Raw genomic sequence first — 16950 nt, forward strand, 5'->3', positions numbered from 1 at the left:
AACCTACATGGTCAAGAGCTGGGGTGGGAGGGGGCGGGAGAATCAAGCTAGGTCAAGTTTTTGGTTGAGATTCTTCCATAAACTTATGTTCCATGGGGAGGGAATAAGGTTCCTGGGATAAACATCAAAGGAATGAGAAGTGTTGTGTTAGTCTCCTGAGGTTATGGGTGATGCCGGCTCTTCCCCCATTTTACAGTATTTCCGTCCAGATGGTTCAATCTCTGTGGGGCGGGGGTGGGGGGGTGGGGACATAAATAAAAAGCCGCTGGCTTTGTCCTATGGGTTTTCCCCTCCAAGTGTATGTCGTCTCTCTCCAATGAGACTGGAAGCTCCTTGAGAGCAAGAGTGATTGCCCCTCCCCGTAATGACCACAGCGCACAAAAACTCCCTCACAGGGCAGAAGAGCACCCGAATAAGTTGCAACTGTCTTCTCCAGAGTGTATTAACATGCTTTCAGGCAATAACACCTTCATTCCTTCAACAGATGCTGATTGAAAGACAATTATAAGAGAAGATTATAAATAATTATATGCCAACAAATTGGGCAATCTGGAAGACAGTGATAAAGTCCTAGAAACATACAAATTAACAAATACTGACTGAACATCCCCTGTCCATGTCAATTCCTGCACCCTCGCGCTCCTCCAAAATGGTCCTGACTGGAATTAGCCAGCTCCCCCCTTCTCCAGATTATACCCACAGCTTCTCTGTTTTTCCGTTAGTGCCCCAGACTCTTCCCAATTCTTTGGTTCAAGATGCTGGAGGCTTTTTTCTTTTCTTTTTTTGGCCCCTTTTCCTCATCTTTTTTATCCAGCCAGATGTGCAGTTCTGTTGATCCTTCCTGTCCAGGATTTCTGCTCATTATCCTACCCTCTGCTCCAAGATGGTGCAAAACTGGTCCCAAGAGAAAGAGGATCCATGAGACTCTGCAGTGACCTAGAAGGGAACCAGATAGAAGAAGGGGGTGAGATGTAGACCAAAGTAGGTGAATCTGGGCATTAGTCTCTCCCTAGGCCCAGAGTTACACCATTCAGGAGCAGGGATAGGGAAAGGAGTTGCTGGATCAAAGAATGGGGGAGAGTGGGGCACCCTGACATCCCCTACCACAGTTTATGATTCCCCGGCTACTAATCAGTTACTCAGAGATAAATAGCTAAATTTGCCTCAGTGATGATCTTCCACCCGTGGGAAGAGCACGTGCTTAGTGTGGGCTTGGGCCAGGACTCCACTCCTCTGGGGGGAGACAGAAGGAGCTGGTGGCTGGATGGGAGCCAGAAACCACAGCTCCTTACAGTCATTCATTCGTTAAATACATTTTGAGCACTTGCTCGGTATCAGGCATTGCTTGGTGCTGAGGGTGTAAGTATAAATTTGCCCTCATGGAATTTATAGTCAGGAAGTAGGGGGAGGGGGAGACAAACATTAGACAATTCCTCAATATATAATGACCAGTTATGATAAGCGCTCAGAGGGACAAGCCCAGGCCTAGGGAGCTGGGATGGGGTGGGGGCACCATCCTGGGGCAGGGGGATGCCCCCCTCCTGTCAGTATCAGGGTCATCATCAGCCCTTTCCCCTTTCCCACATGTTCCCCTCCCTCTGGCTCAAGAAGAGGGATTTGCCCTCTCCCACCCCTGGACGGACCAACAGACACTAAGGCCCTCTCTTCTTCTGCAGCCTCCCATATTCTACAAGCCCAACCAGGTCCCTCCCAGCTGTCAAAACCCAGGGAAAGGAGAAATGAAATGCATCACCTTCTTCCTTCTGCTGCCTCCACTGTGGGCCCTGGCAGCACCCCAAGCCCTGCCAGTTAAGGTCTAGTCAGTGAGTGCTTCTCAAACATCCACATGCATCAGAATCACCTGGGGAGTATGCAAAAATGCAGATTCCTGGACCTGGCCACCAGAGAGATTCCTCTTCAGTAGGAGGGGGAAGGGGGTGGGGGCGGCAGAAGGACGTACTTCTAACAAGCTTCCAGACCACGCCGATGCCACACTAGAGATGCTCCGGCTCAGCTGCCTTTCCCCAGAGCCGCCCCTGCACCTGCCCCGCGGTCAGAGCAGCCTTACTCTTCCCTCAGCTCCCCAGGCCCTGGAGCCTTTGCCCAGCCTGGCGTGCTGCCAGGATCTCCCTGCCGCCAAGTCCGACAGGGTGCTCAGATCCTGGGACCTCCCAAATCAGGATAAAGTTGAAGGGTTGTGCTGCCTTTTAAAGGGAAGGCTTTATTGGAATTTGAACCAGGACTGGAGCAACTCTAGTCCAAAGAATCCTGGGGGATCGTGATTAAAAGGCAGATACCTGGGCCCACCCCCAGACACAGGCCTCCCGTGGAGACACTCTTCTGGAGTCACCCTCTCAATACACAGACGAGCAAAGGGAGTCACAGAGAGGGCAACTGACTTGGCCCAGGGCACACAGCACGTTAGTGCAGAAGCTGAGCAAGAAGCCAGGCCTCCTGGGCGCCTGGGTGGCTCAGATGGTTAAGCGTCTGCTTTCGGCTCAGGTCATGATCTCAGGGTCCTGGGATCGAGTCCCGCATCGGGTTCCCTGCTCAGTGCAGAGCCTGCTTCTCCCTCTCCCTCTGCCACTCCCTCTGCTTGTGCTCTTCTGTCTATCTCTCTGTCAAATAAATAAATAAAATCTAAAAAAAAAAAAAAAGAAGCCAGGCCTCCTTCGGTGTGGGGTGTACTGCCCACTGCACCTCGCTGCTTCTTCTGAGCCTCCAGGGGGCGCTCCTCTCCTCCAGCCCATTTCCCACCATCCTCCACCTTCTTTCTGGTGACCGCAGCTGGGCCCTGGCATTTGGAGCTAAAGCTGAAATGGAGCCCCAGGGGACTATAAATCATGCAAAAGGAAGAAAAGTGGGGGAACGGGCAGGGAAACGAGGGGAAGAGATGAAAACCTCTGGGGGGCGGGGAGGGGAGTCTGGCATGAGAAGCCGCTCAGTGATGTCCGAGGAGCTGGGGCGGGGCTTCTCCTGGGACCTGCCCACATGTGCCACCGCCCCAGCCTCTGACTGGGGAGGGCTCCAGTGGGAGCCCGGGAAACCACAAACCCTCTGCCCTCTCTCTCTGCAACAGCTCGGTGCTTCAGATCCCAGTGCAGGTGGGGGGCAGGGCGCTGGTTAGCTAGGTGCTTAGTTCAGGCATCTTGCTCCTGGACTCGGATTTCTGCCGACAGCCCCAATCCAGCTGGTAGGACTGGATCTGGGGTGTGGACCAGGGGTGGACCAGTGCCCAGGCCTCCCTCTCGGGCCTGCTGCAAGGGGTACGGGGACCCTGCTGGGCGCAGGTGAGGCTAACAGCTGGGGGAGCTGCCCTGGCACCTCAGTTCCTGGCTGGGAAAGGCAAGTCCGACCAGTGGGGGCAGGGCCAGGGCTCCTGGAATCTGGATCTGCATGCCGACTTGGAGGCACTCCACCCCCATGTCACCTGGAGAAAAACTGGACCCACTTCCTGACCCCTTCATCCTGCAGCCGCCAGTCTTCCACCCGGTGAGCAGCCACTCTGGTCTGGAATCTCCAGGTCTCAGGCCCCCCACCCCCCGACTCCAGCTGGACCCAGGCTCCCAGGTGGTGGGTGGAGAGGCCTTCGGTCTTGGGCCCTGTTCCCCCAGCACCTGCTCATGAACTCTGGAAGGCCCTCCTGAGCTTAGCAAAGTGGCTGACCAGCTAATTCCCACTTGGATGAGAATGATGGGGTTCACGGGGTCCTTACATTTTAAAAGTAATAGAACCTGAAGTCAGTGCTGTGCTCCTACTGTGTGATGGGGGGCTAGGCTAGGAGGACCTGGGGCTGCTGAGTAGCATTGTTGTGGGGGCACTGAGTACCTAGGGTAGACTCATCCCCAGCCTGGAAGAGAGTCAGGTTGTACCTCCAACTCGGGAATGGGTGTCCCCCTCACGTCCTCCTCCTGCTCAGTGCTCACATGGATTTTCTGAAGTCTGGCCTTGCTTTACAGGAGGCTGAATGCTCAGGACACTCTGCCCTCCCATTAATGAATGCTAACTATCACTTTCTCTTGACTTGGCCCCCTCCCCCTGGGAGAGGTGCATCAGCTCAGTAATTATTACAGGCCAGGCCTGGAGCCTGGGAAGTGGGAGGGACTGAGGTGCTCAGTCTGACTAAGCTGTGGGCCCTCTGACTGCCGGGAGCTCCAGTACCTCCCCGGGGGCCTGAGTGATGGGGTGAAGCAGCTGCCCAGGTTACAACCCCTCCTTGCTTTGCAGGCTGCCAAGCTCCCACCTGGAGGGCAGCACTGTTGGGGCTCAGCATCTTCTAGATGGTTCGGAGAATACGTGAAAGCCAGTCTTGTGTTATGCCGACGTGTACCCGGGACATGTTCACGTTCGTTCTGCAAACACCTATTCAGAGCCCACGCTGTGCCAGGCCAGGCGCTGAGCCCAGAAGGGAAAGACAGGGCTTCAGCTCCGAGTGGCCTGAGCCTCCACGGAAGTAGCCAGCCCCGTGGTCTCCCTGTAAGCCCGCCAACGGCCAAGCTAGCCATACAAGTGAAGTGTTCTGGGAACACAGGGGAGAGAAGGAAAAACTCAGTCACCATAGTGGACAGTGCTTGGAGAAGGTGTCAGAGAACCCTGAAAGTCAACTTGGATCTCACAGGGCCAAGGGAGAGCAGAGGAAGTGGCCCCGAAAGGCAGGGAGTTGTAAACGTGTGTGTTGTGTGTTAGGAATTCTGCATAGCTTCTAAGTGGGGAAAGGTGAGCCTGGGCAGGTAAGCCGGGCCATTGTTGGGTATCTCTCCAGGCATCCTTGTCCAGCCTTTCTGCCCGCCCCCCAGTTCCTGGGCTCGAGCCAGTAAACAGTCCTCAGGATCTCGATACTAGGCTTCTGGAGCCAGGGCAAAATCTCACTGAGGACACTCCTGTGCTCAAGGAGCTGGGGAGAGGGGCAGGGCTGGTGCTGCAAGGGGGCGATGGAGCTGAACTTGGCTTCTCCAGGGCAATGTGGCTTTGACATGTGAGGGTCCCGGAAAGGTGAGAAGGTGGAAGAGAACACTAATTTTTCCCCCATAAGGACGTTTTCTGTTTGGGGCAGGAGAGTGGAATTTTCTTGTTCTTCTCTCCCCACCCACCCACCTGACACGGGGCTCCCTTGTAAGACCCATTCTCCAGCTCCATGTGGCTAGCTTTCTCCCCTTTTTCAGGTGCTTCCTTATGTCACGACAATTTTCGGTGGCCTGCGTGCAGGCAAGATGGTCATGCTACAGGGAGCGGTCCCTCTAGAGGCACGCAGGTAAGGGGGTGCTCCACGGGGCTTCTGGGGCTCAGCCCCAGAGGCATCGAGCTGGAGGCTCCTCTCTGCCCTCGGGGTCTCGGGGTTTCCGACCAGGGGTGCCCCTTCGAGAGCACCTCTCACCAGGTTCCAGGTGGACTTTCAGTGCGGCTGCAGCCTGCATCCCCGGCCGGATATCGCCATCCACTTCAACCCTCGCTTCCACACCACCAAGCCCCACGTCATCTGCAACACCCTGCACTTGGAGCGCTGGCAAGCTGAGGCCCGGTGGCCCCACCTGCCCCTGCAGAGAGGAGCCTACTTCCTCATCCTCTTTCTCTTTGGAAACGAGGAAATGAAGGTGAGGGGAGGGATGGGCAGCAGCGTCTAGAACCTGCATCCTTCCCCTCTTCCTTCCTTCCACCGAGTTCCCCACGTCACTGTGAGGAGGGCCATCACTGGGAGGACTTGAGACCCGAGAGGACCGAGCAGCTGCCGAGCCCCGTTCCAAGCTGCCCTGGGCCCACATGGCCTGGGACCCATGGCGGCAAGAAAGCTCCCTCGTGCCTGGCCCTGGGGAGGGCACCACTGCCACATTGCTAGCAAGCTCTTCAAGAGCGCCTGCAATACTATGGGCTCTTTTCTAGCCCCTAAGTGCCCGCTCGTTAGATCCTCGCGAGGTGGGTACTCACATCCTCCCCATCTCAGGGTGGTGGAGGGCGCAGGGACCCCGAACCCCATTTCAAGGCTTTCTCCACAGATGGGAACTCCTGCCAGAAAGATGCCAGGACCCTGACCTCTCCGGGGGAAAGGGGAGCCAATGGGAACCAGCAGTGGAGGGAGGGCCCTGTGGTGGAGGAGTAGTCTCGCCTCCTGAAACCCCATTTCTTCACCTGGGGCTGGGGCTGCTGAGGGATGACGAAGGGAAGTGCTGTGTCAGGGGCAGAGGGCCAGTGAAAGGGGCCTTGGTTCCCAGGCCAGCTGTGCAAACTTGGGAAGGTCATGGAAGCTCCCCGCGCCATGGGCACGTCATCTGTCAAACGTGCCCATCTCTCAGAGTGGGTGTGAAGGTAAACGAGGGACGTCCCGGGTAAGAGCACCCAGCGAGGCCAGGCACGTTAGCGCAGACTCAGCGCGCATCAGGTGCTGCTGAGCTGTCCGTCTGTCTATCTCTCCAGGTGAGTGTGAACGGACAACACTTTCTTCATTACTGCTACCGGCTCCCGCTGTCCCGTGTGGACACCCTGGCCATATTTGGTGACATCCAGGTGGAGGCCGTTGGATTCCTGAACATCAACGTGAGTTCCCTGAGTGACAACGGCCCCTGACCTCCCCTGGTGTCTGGATGGGCCCAGGACCCCCCCTCCCCCACCCCCACTGCCCCAGGCAGGCCCTGTCACACCTGTCATAACCAAGGTGGAAGGGATCCATCAGGTGTGGGATATGAGTGGGGTTGAGAAGGTGCCCCCAGAAGGGGACCCGAGAGCAATGGCCAGGAGGTGATCCACTTGGACCGTTGGAGCCATGGGACCCAAGGAGCAGCTAGCTCCTTCGCCCCCGAGGAGCTTATGAAAAATGTAGATTTCTAGGACCCGCCGCCAGACCTTCTGACTCAGTAAGTCTGAGGTGGGGCCTAGGAATCAGCATGTTCAAATGCCGGGTTTGAGAACCACCCACAAGGCCTACAGGGAGAATGAGGAGCTACCAAAGCCAACCTCTGTCCACCTCCTGGGCATAGGCAGGGTAGGCAGGAGCCCAGCAAATGACTCGAGAGCCTGCAGGGGGCCTGAATCCCCCGTGTTGCCTCTTCTCTTTCCTGACAGCCATTTGCGGAGGGCAGCAGCGAGTATCCGGCTGGATACGTGAGTCTCTGGGGAGCAAGCTGGCCCTGGTGGTTCCGGCCACCCTAGCTGAACCCCCGGTGCTCCCAGCTCCCCCAGCTTGACCTGCCACTCGCCGGGCTGCTGTCCAAGTTGACAAAAGCCAGCTTCCCTCACTGTGCACTTGCCATGGATACTGCCCGCCCCCCCATGGCTGGCAAGCCTGGATTCAGCTTTCCCAACCCCAGCGGGGGCCCGCTTGGGAAGATGGACTGGGTGGGTTGGTACCCAGCATGGGCAGAGCCCCAGGACTCCTATCAGAAGATCCCGCCAGGTTGGAGCTTTCTGTCCTCAGCAACTGGGCGAGGCAGCTGGGGTCGGCCTGTAGGACAGAGAGGGAGATGAGGACTGAGGCCACACAATAAGTGGATGACGGACCCTCTGTCCAGTTCTTCTCCATTCTTCCAGAGCTAGTGTCCATCTGAATCCAAGAGGGCCCCCCCGGGGGCTCTAATCACTCACCTGTGTTGTCTTTGAGAGAGACAAACCCCAGATACCCCCAATTCTTCATAATAATACTGAGAAGCTCTTTCGCTGAGCGAACACCGCATGGCTTCCATGTCTCCTTTCTCTTTCTTTCTCCCCTCGACAGCCTTTCCTGCTGAAGAGCCCCAGCCTGGTGAGTGACCTCCCTCCTGGGTCACATGGTGGAGGTGTCGTCCCCGGGGGGCAACCCCACCTGGTGGGAACTGCCCTCAGCATCAAGGTTCCCCCTTCCCTTATAGAAACCTCCAGCTTCGTTTTACCTTTCCTCCATTTATTCTGCAAACAATTATTTGATACTCTTCTGTGCCAAGCCCAGTGCCAGCTCTAGGTTAGAGGGACCAGCCAGCCCCAGCCCCCCAGTGGCTCGCAGGCTGGTGGGGAGACAGACCAGTGAACAGGCTGTTACAGTTCAGGATGCAGCAATGGGGGACATATCTGGTGCTCACGCCCCGGGAAATGGGGGCGGCCACTGAGCTCAGCCCCGAAAGGCCAAGGAGAGCCGAGGCCTGCAGTAGATGTTTAATAAATGAGCAGACTGAGTGTCCTCCCGGCTGCAGGCCTAGAGGCAGACTTACCTCCCTCAGGGCTCCCCTTCTCAGTCATCTCCCATCTTCCTACAGGAGGTGCCCTGCTCGCGTGCCCTTCCCCGGGGTCTCTGGCCCGGACAGGTCATCGTACTGCGGGGGCTGGTCTTGCCGGAGCCAAAGGAGTAAGTATCCAGATGGAAGGGAGGGAGAAGCATCTCAGAGTGGAGCATGAGTTCTACAAGTACCCCCTCTTTCATCTCCAACACCACTGCCCCATCGTGGAGCTTGTGGTTGGGAGGGTGCTCATTGCCAGTCCCAACCACTGAGCACTGGACGGTGCTCGGTGCTCAGGCTCCCCCTGCGGCCCCAACAGCCCCAATTCTGGGAATACCTTCCCTGCCTGTCCATCTGGTCAGGCCAACTAGCCTCTCATCACAGGTGCCGCTGGGGCCTCCAGAAAGGTCCTTTAAGGGCTCAGGCTGAGATCCAGAGAGAGAATTCGACCTCCCAGGGTGACAGAGGGCAGTGGTTTAGGAAACACAGCCAGGCAGCCCCAAAGAGGAGGCCCAGTGCTGGGCAGTGGGAGCTTGGAGCCACACACCAACTACACGGAAGCTGCCTAACCTCTCCCACAGGGGGCTCTCCTGCTCCACTCCCCAAACCTGCGGGCTCCAAGCCACTTTCACTTTCTTTTTCCTTTTTTCCTCTCCTCCCCATCTTTCCTTCTTTCCCACCCCCTTTCCTTCTTGCTGGAATTGCGTTGGATTTCATGACTTTTCTGGGCCACATCGCCTGGGTTTGACTTCTGCTGAGGACACTTACTATCTGTGTGCCCCTTCAAGGCAGTCACTTTTCCTTCCTGTGCCTCAGTTTCCTCGGGTGTAAAAAGAGGTAATAATAGTGCCAGCTTCAGGGGTGGTGTGCATGCTTTGAATTGGGCCAGGCACGTAGTAAGCGCTCTACAAATGTGGTGGTCATCAAAATGATCTCCGTGGAGGGGCAGGAGGGAAGGGAAGTGCCCTGTCTTCTCCGTTTCTGTTTCGGTTTTGTTTTCTGGAGTCCCTGACCTCACTAAACTCTTGCCCTTCATGCTCTTGAACAGGCCTGTGAATTCTGGAGCAGGTATGCAGCACAGCCCCGCACAGCACGACCCTCAAACCAGGCACAACGGGGTTGGAGTCCTGCTTGTGCCTCTTATAAACTCTGTGGTCTTGGGGAAGTCACGACACCTCTCTGAGGCTGGAGTCCTGAGTTTCCCCATCAGAATAAAAGGAGAAAGGTCATCTCAATCCTAGAGGGAAAATGGAAAAGTTCCCAGGGGTAGAAAGAACACCCTCCCCCCCCCAAAAAAAAAAACCTTGGAGACACGATACCAGCTTCATGTCCTAGCTCAGTCAGATGGTTATTATTAGTGATGCAGCAAGTCACTGAACTGCTGTTTCTCGGGGGCCATGAATTCACTCACATGCCCCGAGGCTGGACAAGTGACATAAATAGTGAAGCCCTGGGTTGGGAAGGTAAAGTGGAAGAAGTATTTCCATAGAGGCACTCAGGCCAGACCTTCTGATTATTTTTTAAAAAGAAGCTGGAAGCCATCTTTCATATAAACTTTCCCAGTCTGGGCACATGGCATTACTTTGAAGTTGAAGAACACTGTGGGCCAGCCAGGACATTTCTACAGGCCACTTCCGCCATGGGCTGCCAACATAAATGCTGTTCCTGTTGTTTTCTGGAAGCGACTGTGGCTTGAATTGGACAGAGGGAGTCGGAGTTGGAGGGCACGGAATTGGACTGCATTAAAAATCTGTCCTTCCCTCTCCATCCCTCTCTGCAAGCACTGAGGAGGTGGGGATGCGGCTGCAGGTGCTACAGAGCTTCACTAGGCGTCTGGAGGGAGTCTGTTACCCGGCCCAGGGCTGTGCAGGACAGGGATTGGAGGGGGGGAGGGCACCCAGGCCTCCAGGAGTTCTCAGGCCAATGGGAAGGGCATGGGGAAAGGGCTTGGGGTTGGGGCTAGAGGCTCTGTGCGGTGCACTCTCCAGGGCCCCTGCCTTCCGAGCTTCTTCCCAGTGGTGAGCCCTTGCTGGCTCCTTCCCAAAGCTGAAAATATCTGGGGCATCCTCCTAGAACAGTCAGCCATGTGACATCTTGTCCTCGTCACTTATATGGGCTGCTGAACCTCAAGGCACAGGATTTCTGTGAGGACTCCGTAAAACACGTACTGTGTGCCAGGCACTCGCTGGATTTCACATACATCATCTCCTTTGTTCCTGTCAATGGGAGGTATTGTATTATAGAGTGATATTTGTTAAACAGTAGGTGTGATCTGAGTGCTAATTACATGCTCAGTGCCGTTCTAGCGCTTTACCCATGACAACTCGTAAGGCAGGTACAGTACTCTTCTCCCCACACTACAGATCAGGAAACTGAGGCACAGAGACGTGAAGTGACCTCCCCAAACTCACAGGACTAGAAAGCAGCAGAGCTGGGTTGAAGCCAGGTAGCCTGGCTCTAACCCGCACGTGATTTGCAAAACACTAAAGACGATACCTAGCATATAGCCCCCAATAAACGTCAGCTACTACTAATGTAATTCTCCCCATCTCGAGTCCCCGGCAAGGTCATTTGCTCCCCCAGGGTCCTCCAGCCTGCGGGTGGCAACGTGGGGATTCAGTCTCAGGTGTGCCTGAGACTCGCTCAGATGTTCCCACCCCTCTGAGCTGCCGAATCTTCCAGCTGCTCTCCCACATCCATCCCTGCACGCAGGGTCCAGCAGCCGTGGCTCAGAGGAGTCAGGGAGCCCCTTCTCCCGCCCCTTCTCGCAGCTTCACACTGAGCCTGCGGGACGAGGCTGCCCACGTGCCTGTGACGCTCAGGGCTTCCTTCGAAGACCGGACTCTGGCCTGGATCTCGCCCTGGGGGGGCAAGAAGCTGATCTCGGCCCCCTTCCTCTTCTACCCGCAGCGATTCTTCGAGGTCAGTCAGAGCCACGTGGCCTGGTCCCTCTGGGGCGGGGCACAGAGCTGCACTCCGATGCGGAGACAGGGGTGCGTCCTGGGGGTGGGGAGGCAGAGGATGTGGGGCTGGGAAGCCAGGACCTGCCAGCAGGAGCAGACATCCACACCACGGCTCTCAACCCTCCGTGTGGCTGCCAGCGAGCCCACTCCCAAAACACGGATGTAATTAATCAGAGCAGACCCTGGTTATTTAAAAACAAAACAAAACAAAACAAAACAAAAACACCCCTCCCCCTCCCCCCCCATGACTCCAAAGTGCAACCAGGGTTGAGAACTGGTGCTCAGGGAATGCAATGGCACAGATGGTGAAACTGAGGCCCAGGGCTGGGATGACCCTTATGAAGGTCACAGCGGTCTGGTGACAAGGTGGGCGCCCAGTCCTGTTCTTTCCCACTACCGGGTGCCCCACGGTTCCGGTCTTTGTGACCCCCGAGTGGAGGGCTCGCTGGGTGGGGACGTCAGGCAGGCGGTGGAGGGTCCGTCTGTCCGGAAGCCTGCAGGCCCGGCCCGGCCTTTCCCAGGTGCTGCTCCTGTGCCAGGAGGGCGGGCTGAAGCTGGCGCTCAACGGGCTGGGCCTGGGAGCCACCAGCCTGCGCCAGCAGGCCCTGGAGCGGCTGCGGGAGCTCCGGATCAGTGGCAGCATCCAGCTCTACTGTGTCCACTACTGAGAAGTGAGCCGGAGACCCCGCCAGGGAAGGGAAGGGCCCGCCCATGGCCGGTGCCCCTCGGTGTGGCTCCACTCTCCTCCCTGCTTGAACCGCGTGCCGCCACCTGAGTCTGCAGGGGCTTCGGGCCCCACAGCAGAGGGAAGGCACCGGAGCGAGAAGGCTCCCCAAACTCCATGGCTCCCTCCACCAGGAGCCTGGGACTTGGCTCCCTCCTCCGGCAGGGCCCAGACAGGGGGCAGGTAGAGCAGCCTAACAAGGACACTCGAAGGTCCAGTGGCTGAGGGGCACCTGGGGGGCTCCGTTGGTTAAGCATGCGACTCCTGATTTCAGCTCAGGTCAAGATCTCAAGGTCATGAAATGGAGCCCCATGTCAGGCTCCGTGCTCAGCAGGGAGTCTGCTTGAGGTTCTCTCTCTTCCTCTCCCTCTGCCCCCACCCAATGCTCTCTCTCAAATAAATAAATAAAATCTTTAAAAAAAAAAAGAATACAGTGGCTTAAAGAATTGAGACATGCAAAAAAAAAGGGGGGGGCGGGTGCCTGGGTGGCTCAGTCGTTAAGCGTCTGCCTTCGGCTCAGGTCATGATCCCAGGGTCCTGGGATCGAGCCCCACATCGGGCTCCCTGCTCAGTGGGAAGCCTGCTTCTCCCTCTCCCACTCCCCCCGCTTGTGTTCCCTCTCTCGCTGTGTCTCTCTCTGTCAAATAAATAAATAAAATCTTTAAAAAAAAAAAAAAGAATTGAGACATGCATTTCCTTCTCATCTAACAGTTCTGGAGAAAATGGTCCCCAGTCAGTGGTGCAGCTCTGCTCCCCGTGGACCCTCAGGAGGGTCCCAGCCACAGCGCCTGCATTGCCAGGGCATCGGCATCATCTGGGTGGCTGAGTCTCGGCAGCTACCATCCCTAGGTTTCGGTCACTGAGGAAGTAACTAGAGAATGTGGTTAAGGCCCACCTGCTTTCAGAAGCCCCGGCCTGGGCTTGGCACACCCTGTGCACACTCCCATCTCCTCCACAAGCAGTAGGTCACGGGGCCATGCTGGGTGCAGGGAAGGCTGGAAATGTGCTCCAGCAGGATGGCCACATGCCTGGCCATGGTTCATCCGCTGTGATTCCTAGTATGTGTGGATCTATTTATACCATCTTATTTTGTGTTTTCCACTTCCGGGGCTAGTTTTTCTCCTATATTTTCAGCTTTCTTGCTTGCTACTGGATTGATGAAATCTTTATCACCCTCCCCACCTTTTTTTTCTGTTATAGTGGTTTGGAAGTTTTAAACTGCATTTTATACTTCTAGTGAGTTTATTATTATTAATAATAATAATAATAATAATAATATTAATAAAATTGACTTTTAGGAATGGGTAAAATTCTGAGTTTTAATATATATGTGGATTTGTGTAACCACCACCATTACCATCAGGACATATAACAGCCCCATCACTCCAAAAAACTCTTGTGTCACTGCTCTGTAATATACCTCTTCCACCCCATCCCTAACCCCAGCACCAGAGGATCTGTTTCCCATTTCTACATTTTGTCTTTTAGAAAATGTCATATAAATGGAACATATAGTATCTGACCTACTTAATCTGGATTCTTTCATTCTTCATTATCCTTTAAAAAAAAATTAGGGGCGCCTGGGGGACTCAGTTTGTTAAGCATCTGCCTTCGGCTCAGGTCATGATCCCGGGGTCCTGAAATAGAGTCCCGCATTGGGCTCCCTGCTCGGCAGGGAGTCCGTTTCTCCCTCTGCCCCTCCCCCCGCTCATGCTCTCTCTGTCTCTCTCTCAAATAAATAAGTAAAATCTTTTTTTTTTAAAGATTTTATTTATTTATTTGACAGAGAGAGAATGAGAGACAGAGAACACGAGAGGGAAGAGGGCAGAGGGAGAAGCAGACCCCCTGCTGAGCAGGGAGCCCGATGAGGGACTCTATCCCAGGACTCCAGGATCATGACCTGAGCCGAAGGCAGTCGCTTAACCAACTGAGCCACCCAGGCGCCCTAAATAAGTAAAATCTTAAAAAAAAAGAAAGAAAGAAAGAAAGAAAAAAGAAACTGCGATTAAATTGGGTATTAAGCCCCAGTTTGAGAACTCTGTCTAAGTGACACCACTGTGGTCCTTTTTTAACAACCTCAATAAACCCAATTTAAAAAAAAAGACTAGTCCGGAGGGGCGTCTAGCTGGCTCAGTCAGAAGAGCATACAACTCTTGATCTTGGGATCATGAGTTCGAACCCCACATTGGGTGTAGAGATTACTTAAATAAACAAACACTTAAAAAAAAAAAGATTAGTCCGTGGAAAGTAAGAACATGATAGCCATTCAGAACTAGTTCAATTAATTAGTGTATGAAATGATTAGAGAAAGAACCTTGCTTTCATTACTTATATATTAAAGACACTCTATTAAAAGGGATGGTGAAGCTGAAATACATTCGAAAGCAATCTCCTGGAGCAAGACACAAACACTTTCAAAGTAAGATCACCTACTTCCACCTGCAACTACTCTCTGACTGCATATTCCAGACTTCTGGGGAGTTCTTAAAACATGCTCGTTCCTGGTCCCCACCCCAGAGCCATGAAATCAGAATGTCTGGGTGTGGGGTCTGTGCATCAGCATATTTTAAGAGCTCCCAGGAGATTCTGACATGCAGCCAGGATTGAGAATAACTATTTTAGGCCTTGAAGACTCTGGAAATTTCCATACCCTTTGACATATGAAATTGCTTCAGGAAAGAAGACGCCTCAGGCAGGGCCAGCACAGCCCTTGATAGGGACTAGTGACCAGACCGCTGACAGCCAGGCTTGAGGGATGGGACCCAGGCTATGGGAGGGCGGGGTAGAGGGGAGGATAAAGTAGCAATGCCAGAGAAGGTGGGGACACCCCAAATTAGGGAGGCAAGACCCTAGTACAAACCAAGAGCAGGAGGAAGAGTGGAGAAAGTGCCAGACTCAAGGTGATAGGACCTATGCTCATGAGGCTCAGGTAGACCCCGGGACCTCTCTGAGCTTCAGCTCTCTCCAGTGTAGAAGAGGGATGGTAAGTCATTGCTCTGATCACCCCAAAGGACTGTGAAGCTCATATGTAAGCAGCCCTGTCCATTTTCCATCACTCTCCCACACACTTCATTCGTGTAAAAACCCCTGTGATGCAGACAGGATAAGGAGAAAGCCAGGCAGACTGGCCCAGGAACTTATCAGAGGTCGCAGAGCTGAGCTGGGGGTGCCAAAGTCAGAACGAGCTCTCCCTGTCTCCTGGTCAGTGCAGGCTCTCAGGGCTCTCTGCTGACTATCCCCCTGAACATGCCCCTGAAGCATACAGAGGTCAAATCCCACTGCTCCACGAGCTTAGACGTCACGGCTTTGGGCCAATTCAGCATGCATGTTCGCATGGAAAGTTATGGGCAGTTACATCAACCCAGCGGGATGGTGGTGAGTTTATGAGTCAAAATTACTTAAAATGCCTCGTACTGAGTTGGAACTCAATGAACAGTGGCTCTTGCTGGAAATGTGAGAGATACTATGCTGCCCCCCATGTTGCCAGCGCCCCCTCCCCCAGCACGAGCAGAACCCTAGGAGATGGGGCCTCACACCCAAAGCGTCTCACCTGTGGGGACCGTATCTCAGATGGGTGATGAAGTGCTCACCATCGCTTTCCAGATGGGTGGACGCCCTCCATTCAACGATCTTCTCCTTCACAGAACTGATGACCTCCTCCACACGCCGGGCCTGTGTGGTAGTCAGGGGGTTTGTTGACCCGGTTGCTTTAGGATGTGAAGAACTTACTGGGAATCACAGACAGACACACTCTCGACTCCGGGGGGAATCGCTGTGGCGCCAGGAGTCAGAAGCAGGACTCACAAATTCTGAAGGGCCCGCTCTCTCCGTGGAGCCAGGCTGACACTGTGTGGACCGTTTTGCAAAGAAATTCTGTTTGGGACCCATGCGAGGGCTTGCCAAAAAAAAATGCACTTCAATTGATGTACAACAAATGCCTGCCATCCTATAAAGAATAAGGTTCCAGAGTCTTTTATTTCCAAAGAATCCAAGGTGCTCAATAGGCAAGAACACTGTATTACGAGTCAGTAGGCACACACTCATGTGTCTAAACCCAAGGGCTGATGTTTAAACAGAAGATCTTTCCCCGCTTGCAGGGGCCACGTTCCCGTCTCCCATGTGGATGGCCCTGTGCTCATAGTCACTCCGAAAAATCTCAAGCAGGTCGCCGGGTCTGGCGTTTGGCCTGCTCCATCCGTGCACGGGGAGAGCAGCGAGGTGCGAGCGCTTGTCACATGAGGTATGCCCGGCCCCACTGTCCCTCTCAGAGGGCTCCCTTTGTGCAGATGCCAGACACTGGAGTCTGGGAAAAATGACCCGCTATCCCACCCCTGAGTCATGGAAAAGGAGGGGGTGTCCCGGGAGTACACGTTCATTCAGATGTGTGTTCACATGCATGTTCCTGTGTGTGGCCGTGCTTCTGCACGCATGTTGTCATGACACCATATGTCCCAGCATCTTCCCAACACGTCCCAGCACCACAGCCAGCCAAGACAACATTGGGAAGTCCATGCTGAGCCCCTTCCTTCCTTGCAGACTGACCACAAGCCAGCACCCCCTGCTCATGATGTCCCTGACCACGTCAAGGCCCCTCCTTAGATCCTCTCCTGGCCTTGGGATGCCTTTCTGCCTTGGCTGATGTCCTGACAGCCAGCTTGGCCAGGGAGCAAGATCTCGAGGAAGAAGCATTATCCCGCCTTGTTCAGAGGCAGGAATCTGGGCTCCCGGAAGATGGTGATTTGCTCAAGGTCACTTGTGTGAAAAAGCTGAGCTGGGTCTCCCCTCTGCCCACATCTCCCACTAGTGGCTCCATGGCCCTGCCTTCCATACCCCTTTCTTTATTGTCAGTGTCCGACCCAGAACACCCCAGCTGCAAGGATCAATGCCTTTTCTGTTCCTCTTCTTCTGTGTTCCTGATCTGGAGAATGACATCCAGCACCCCAACCCCTCATTCCAGGCTACGCAATCCCAAAAGAGGGCCATCCTAAATCCACCATTTCCCCCACACGCCCCTTCCCTCGAACCCACCTCCACCTCCACCCCCGGCATCTGTGTTCAGCCACAAAGTCCAGTCAATGCTAACTCT

General features: G+C 54.7%; 1 protein-coding gene across 2 annotated transcripts; it reads left to right on the forward strand.

Moving 5' to 3' along the window:
* The first annotated feature begins 3423 nt into the window (after window positions 1-3423).
* Window positions 3424-11808, forward strand: LGALS12 (galectin 12). 2 transcript variants are annotated; one of them, XM_044919569.1, is made up of 9 exons: window positions 3424-3492; window positions 5163-5251; window positions 5378-5591; window positions 6409-6528; window positions 7054-7092; window positions 7703-7729; window positions 8217-8305; window positions 10949-11099; window positions 11662-11808. In XM_044919569.1, exons 1-9 carry the CDS (start codon window positions 3424-3426, stop codon window positions 11806-11808), a joined length of 945 nt encoding a protein of 314 aa, XP_044775504.1. The 2 variants fall into 2 exon arrangements, with proteins under 2 accessions (XP_044775504.1, XP_021540632.1); XM_021684957.1 differs by lacking the exon at window positions 7703-7729.
* The last annotated feature ends 5142 nt before the right edge of the window (window positions 11809-16950 follow it).

Source organism: Neomonachus schauinslandi, chromosome 11 (genome assembly GCF_002201575.2).
Source record: "Neomonachus schauinslandi chromosome 11, ASM220157v2, whole genome shotgun sequence".
In the NCBI taxonomy this organism is placed as follows: domain Eukaryota; kingdom Metazoa; phylum Chordata; class Mammalia; order Carnivora; family Phocidae; genus Neomonachus; species Neomonachus schauinslandi.